This window comes from Oryzias latipes, chromosome 17 (assembly GCF_002234675.1).
Source record: "Oryzias latipes chromosome 17, ASM223467v1".
Classification (NCBI taxonomy): Eukaryota; Metazoa; Chordata; class Actinopteri; order Beloniformes; family Adrianichthyidae; genus Oryzias; species Oryzias latipes.
Window position 1 is genome coordinate 14,738,564 of NC_019875.2, and position 7,133 is coordinate 14,745,696.

General features: G+C 45.6%; 1 protein-coding gene across 2 annotated transcripts in view; it reads right to left on the reverse strand.

Moving 5' to 3' along the window:
* tsc22d2 (TSC22 domain family member 2) overlaps positions 1-7,133 on the reverse strand; it is a 33,646-nt gene extending 26,513 nt beyond the window's left edge. The window contains exon 1 of one of the 2 annotated variants that reach the window (XM_011486402.3): positions 4,965-7,133. In XM_011486402.3, the coding sequence (XP_011484704.1) occupies positions 4,965-6,517 (1,553 nt within the window). In that variant the 5' untranslated portion in view covers positions 6,518-7,133. The remainder of the gene's footprint in view (positions 1-4,964) is intronic. The other variant, XM_004078960.4, reaches the window with a different exon arrangement.

A 7,133-nucleotide genomic window follows, 5' to 3' on the forward strand; every position in this document is an offset into this window, starting at 1 on the left:
CTTTCTGAGCACACATACCAGCGAAGAAGATAGACGCAAAGTAGCGTCTACACTGCCACGACGAAATAATGACGGACATTTTAAAATATCCCCGAACCAAATATTCATGTTTTCTTTGTATGATTCTGACAAGCGCGTAAATACTTGCTCTCTTCTTCTGAGGGAAAAGCGAGTTTAAGAAGCGTAAAGTTGCGCAGCGCCACCTTGTGTACAGGAGTATTTCTGTTTACATTAAGCACCATCTAATGTCAGGGAATGAAATTGCATGTTCGCTCGGCTCATCGTCAGCAAAAATCGCATGGGTGTGAACACAAAAAACGTGGCGAAAAACGCTGGCGAATAACGCCTGGCGAATATTCGTCCCGGTGTGTACGGGCCTTAACAAAGCATAATCCTCCCTCCCCTCAAACACACAGTTATTAATCCAGCTGCTCTGCTCAGAGACACAGTTCGTTCGGACCACCGACACACGACCCAGGACCGCGCAGGGTCACGCTACTCCCTGGCACCCCCCTCGTGAGGGGTGTAAGAGAGGGAAGAGGCGGAGAGCCAGCAGGGCGAGAGCGGAGCGGCGCTTCGCACCGGGCCTCCGCAGAGCAGCTGGTCGGTCCTGTTTGAGCTCCAAAGCTTTCTCTGGAGCGAGACACCGTCTATGTATGACGTTAAACCAGAGCAGAAGTGACACACGAACGGAATGAACCGTTTACATGAACAACGATCGGATCAACAATCGGCATAACCCACCTATCTCGATCGGAAAGAAATTTTGATCCGAACGAGTCTGATCTGGGCAGACTATTCCAAACGGCGTGTTTACATGGCGCATTTTCCTTCGGATCAGGCGTTCTTTCCAATTACTTTTGCCCATGTAAACGCGGCTACTGTGATGTATTCTTGTCCAAAACTTTTACATAGTTATATATAAAAATCAAGTTTTTTTTTTCTTTTCCATGTAGAAATCGAAGGATAAAAATAGTTTACATATAATAGAGATACGTTATCTGCTGATCTGCAGTCTACCTCATAGAAGCCATAAATAAAATCAAGAACCAGAGTTTGTTTTCTCCAATAATCTGGAACAAGTTTCAGTCTGAAAACACCTAATCAGACCCTGGTCCGGGACCAGGAACCGCTCTCTGCCATGCCATCTCTTGTCTTTGGAGATGGTCTTGGTTTGTTTCAAATCGGACTGAGCTTCTGAGCTCTGAGATTCCTCAGTCTCAATACTATCCGTTCTCTGAGCGGAACTACTGAACCAAAACGGCCACCATAGCGGGTGGTCACGTGATGTAAACACAGTAGGAATGTAGCAACAGATGAGCTGTGGACAAATGTAAAGCAACAATTGTCATTTCATCAAAGAGGAAAAAAGGGCTCAACTCTTTACTTGATGGGGCGTTTATTTTAACACAGCTGAAAACGCTTCTTACATGCTTTTCTGTCTCTCATTACGTGGCACACGCTCATGATGTCACCCTAAATCCTACCTTGTAGTTACCTTAACATAATTCTCTTAAAATAAACACCATAAAAGCACAACGATGAGACTAGGGCTGGGAATCACTGGGCACCTCACGATACAATCCGCGATAAATTGCTCACGATAACGATACTATCACGATATGGCGATACTGTGATAATCGATATATATCGTCTCTAACAAATCACGATATATCAAACTTTAAGAAAGAAGAACTTGAAAAACTTTTTTTTGGAAAATATTTCGCCATTTATTTTTTTGTTTTTAAACACAATGATAATGAACAACTTGTGTCTTATTTGGTGTAATGAATAACAGACTTTTGTCTAACATTGCTGAAATCAGTAATACTCTGTCTTTGACAAAAAATGACAATTTTCATTTGGAAATATCTGTAAAATAGTGAACATTACCAGCAGTGGCATTATTTAGTACAAAATTGCTGTAAACAGAATAAAAAATTAATAAGTCAAGAAGCTGCCAGGCACATTGGTATTAACTTTTGAACAAAGCCATAGTCATTGCATTATTTGAAAAAAATAGCTGTGAATCAGATATTAATTCTGTGTACAAATCATAGTGTCTTCGTTAAAAAATAAATGACACCATTTAGTGCAAATGTTGTGTAAACAAAAATAAAATTCTCCCAGAAAAATAAAATCAAGTAGCTAGGAACTTTCCTTTAAGTTATTTAAGACATAAACTGCTTTCAAAATAAATGACCAGGGATAAAATACCTGAAGAACTTAAAGTGCATCTAAAAGTAAACATCTTTGTGAACAAAACGTTTGGTGAAAAGCGGCATGTGATGTATGTTTATATGTTCATGTTTTTCTTGAGAACCAAAGGCTTTTTAGAGTCACGACGCCGCTCGTCTACCGCTGCTTAGAGGAGAAGGGGGGTCTAAGGGCTAGGATGCCCCTCTTTCTGCTGTTTCCATTTCAAACATAGCTCTGGTCTGGGCGTACAGTGTGGGGATCATTTTTTCAGTATTTCCGAGAGGGAATGTCAAAGCGTGGCTCTAATGCATTCAATAAAAAACAAAATCCCTCGTTCTCCACCTCGCTGCATGGACGGAGCCCCTTTTACATTTAAACAGCAATCCCGTTTGTTATTGCCTCTGCTCTCGCAGAAGACGGTGGCAGCTTCGCCTGGAAAAAGGTATCCACGCCGGGCTGTGTCGGCTTCAGGTCAGCAACAGCCACGGCTTTCTCACACAACTCCGGGTGAAGCAGCTTCAATGCTGCCTGCACGTCTTTTAACTTGCTGCTCTCGCTCTTCTCCTTGTTTTTTCCCCCTCCACCTTTTTTTTTTTGAATGTGTATTCTTCTTCGTCCGTCCGCGACCGCCAATCACGCTTCCAGCGCACCTTATCTACCCTCCGAAGAATTGTCTTAACAAAGGATGATTAATATTAGTTTTACAGGGCCTTCAAAAGTAAATAAAAGGTCGATACTTTAAGAAGACGCACCGAGAATCAATAACAGGACTAAATATCGCGATATATCACCATAGCGATATTTTGGCACACCCCTAGATGAGACACAGCAACTCTTTGAAATATGGTTGGATGAATGTAGGCTCCTCAAAACAACTTTTAACACGACACACATTGCTTCTCAGTGTATTCCCGGCAATCTATACGTTATAAACACAAGATACCTTTATACCTGACATTTCTTCATCACTGCTGTTGCTACCATCCTCTGAGTTAAAGCAAACACTGCACGCCTCCTTGCGAGTAACCGCCTTGCAGCTTGCCTACGCAGTACCAAAGAAACTAGTAAAAAATGTTGTTCCCGACATTCAAAACTGGAAAGCGATATATAAAGTTTTAATAAGTTAACTATCCCGATAAAAATTGCAAAGCCCGGTAACTTTCTCTTTCTCTTCTCGTTTTGACCTGCACTCGTAGTTCCTGGCCAATGACTGAAGAGATCTTTAGTCACATGGTTTTGTTCACAAGCTTTGGTCCGTAACAGAACGGGCTGCTTGATGCCAGACTGACTACAGACCAAACGCAAGGTTTGGGACTCGATCTGGAACAGATTTACCCAGTCTAAATACATCCTATGTGCGAGCTGTTGCAGTGAAATGTATATTTTTAAATAAATGCATTTTTATAAACTGGAAAACAACTCATCAGATGAACAGTAAAAGATGAAGTTCAAAAACCCTGGAAATACGAGTCAAAGCAGCTTGATAAAGAATATTTTGGGATTTTTCCATACTCATTTTTAGCTCAAGTAGGTAAACAAGATGTATTTTATTTACTATTACTCATTTTTCAGATCTCAGTATTTGACAAAGATTATATTTATTAAACTACTAAAATAAAATAAAAAGAAACCAATAGTAATATTTAAAGGAGCACAAACATAGAATAACTGACTGAATCCTCTGAGAATAGCTGGATTATTAAACCACACTAAAAAAATACAGAGAGAAGGAAAAAGAGCTACAATCCCAAGAACTTCAAGTTCTTCAGAAACTATTGCTCAAGCCCATTACAGGGGGTAAACAAGTCTATAATTGCACTATTTATTCATCAATTTTGACTATTTTAAGACATAAGAGCACACTGAAGCCTTGTGGTTTTCAGACCGTCATACTTTAAATGCCATATTGATTATAAGACAAAAGGCCTGTGTTTTAAAAATAATCACAAGTGTGTAATACACACTCCAATCAAAACTCCAAAAATTGTGTGGCGTTCTTTCCTGTGCTGCATTTCCTGTCTGTTCTACTTTGTGGCACCTCTACAGATTTCCGACACTATCATTTCCGCGTGCGAGTGCCATCTACTAAAACTCTTGCAAAAGGCTTTTGCTGCATGTACTCAGACTAAAACACTGGGTTTCAGTATCCCTTCAGCTCTGACAAAGCTACTACTGCATGTGAAAAGGATTTGTAAATACTTCAGAGCACACTGGTTTAAATGTGATCAGCTCTTGTTGAAGAGGATCTGCAGGTTGAAGTCAAAAGAGCATTTCGCCAGGAACTGCAGGAACCAAGTTATTAAACATGAGGAATTGAGCTCATTTATTAGGCTGAAAGGATTTAGCCCTGACTCATAGCAACACGCTGATGTTTGCTTTAAAGGCTGGAGGGTGACACACAGCACAAATGTACATGCTTTTTACAAACAGGAACACAGGAGTTTCGTGTGTTTTAACAAGCTGTTGCTTGAGCTGTGGAAGCCACGGGTGCCTCAGACGTTCTACACTCCACCTACTTCTTTAGGGCTTAATAAGAAGCAACAAACATGTTTCCTTCCCGTGTTCTACTGCTCTCTTCCTCATACACGTTCCCCTGCCTCCATTACTGCCCCTAACTTCACAGGGGGGAAAACCCGATGTGTTTGACAAGCTAAGCAGATTTTTTTTTTAATAATCAAAGCAGATGGCTGTGATGTCAGGAGGGTGGAAAAGTGAAAAGAGATTTCAAGTAGGCACTTGTGAAAAGATGCAAAATAAAATGCTACCTGTCTTCCTCCCCATCGACAGATATGGGGATCCCAAAAAGGCTGTTGACAGTCGGGGTGGCAAGCTGCAGGCTTTCAGGCATGAGGGACTTCATCGGTTCCCTGCCAGAGACAACCAGAGACGGTGCATAGATAATTCCCTCCGACTTCCGTCCAGCGCTGCCCTCAGTCAGTCCAAATCCAGCAACGAGGGAGGCCTGCACTCCCGGAGCCTTGTTGACAGTTCTTTGAGCGGGAAGTAAACTGGAGGTGGTTGCATTTGGCATGGCTGCACTGGAGGCACTGAGCACGGCGGCGGGCCCTGTGCTGGGCACACTGGAGCTCACTGCAACGACAGGCACGTTTTGTACAACAGAGGACATCGGGTGGCCAGGGGGCACAATGGATCCTCCAACATGCATGGAGCCTCCCGCTCCTCCCAGCAATGGCGTCTGTCCAGCAGATACAGGTCCTGCTCCAGCTACAACGGCATTTTCAACCTGACCCAATGTGGATCCCGTGACTGGAATGGAGCCCTGTCCAACAGAAAGTCTGGACACTTGGAGTGTTTGGCCAGAAGCAGGCCCCAAAGGTTGATAGTACTCAATCTGGTTCTGGACGAGCCCCGAAGACTGACCGGTCAGATGGTGGCCAACAGGAAGCGGCTGCTGCTGCTGCTGCTGGGGAGGGTACACAAGAGGCTGGGCTGATGGAGTCACGATGGGCGACTTTTGAATAGGGAGAACAGGCTGAGGCAGGCCGTTCTGACCAACAGGCAGTATGTTCTGAAGACCTCCTTCGACTGACTGAACCGGAGTAACGGCTGGCATCAAGCTGGCGGCACTATAGTTCGGATGCACGATCTGCTGTGGTAGTGTCTCCACTGGTTGCATGCGCGCGGACGAGTGGGAAACCTCTGCCATGGAGCCCAAGCTCAGACTCGAGTGTGTTGCAGGAGAAACAACTGAACCTCCCGTAAGCCCAAGCCCACTGTCTCTGTCTGCAGCCGGGTCCAGTGTTATGCTGCCGTGTCTCATACTATCTACAGTCCTTCCAGAATGGGAGCCTTCAGAGTCCTTCTCATAGAACTCAGTACATGTCCATCTGCCCCTGCGAAAGGGTTCTCCAGTACCATGATCAAGTTTAATGACCCTGAAACGAGAGGAGCAGCTCACTGTGGAGGTGGTGGAAGGGGGAGCGGTGCTGGTCACTGCAGCATGCTGTGATGTGGTGGCTGACACACCGGGTGTTTGAGGCTGCGGCGGCTGCTGCTGAGCACCCTGACTGGAGCCGGACACTCCCCCTTTGCGTGGCTCTCCACCTGGTGAAGAAGCCACAGCGCTGCCCGCCTCGACCTCCCCGACGTTATTCACGCCGTCCTCGGGCGAGCCTCTTTCGTCGGCGGGCTCTACCCGGAGCGCTTCGTATAGCTCAGACGAGACGTCCTCATTCCGCGTTTCGTCCGGGTCGTCCAGACTCTCGGTGTCGTCACCGGCACCGACAGCCGCCACTTGGGCCTGAGTCACACTAGTAATCTGAAAACAGCTCTTCTTCTTCGCCGGCATTTTCGACATAATGACAGCCTGGTTCCGAGTCGGTCAAAAGAAGACGAGCTGTGCTAGCATCAACAGCACGTTATCGTTGTGTTTTCTCGGTCTACTTAACTGTTATCAAAATGAATCTGCGTCATTCTCTTCCTGTTGGTCTCCTGTTGCGTTTCGCAGTTCTAGTTGTCCGGGACTCCAAGCACTGAGGGGCTGCGGGAGCAGTCCACGCCGGCCTGCTGGTATCCTGGTTGTCCGGTGGTCGTCGGGCTGTTGCGGCGGGGTGTGCTCCCCAGCAGCTGGGGGCTGCTTTGGGCTGAGGAGGGCCCGGAGCCCTTCACTCAACAAGCGAGCTAACGCTTCACACCAACTGGCTGCCGTACACTCCCCCTACGTCGGTACAAGTATGCGAGACATCTTCCAGAACGCGGTCTTGCGTAGCCTCTCTCCACCCGTTCTGTGTCGTTTGCGGCCAAGCGCTCCTCATACAATATCAGCGGCAAAGAAAAAAATAAACCCTCTTCCAAAATTTAGGCTTGAAAAAAATAATAATCTTCTGGGAGCCTGCAGTCGTCTCGTTCACCCAAGAGAACTCTTGACAAGATGGCTATGTTGTCTTCAGCCGCCGCGCTGCATCGTGGGTAGA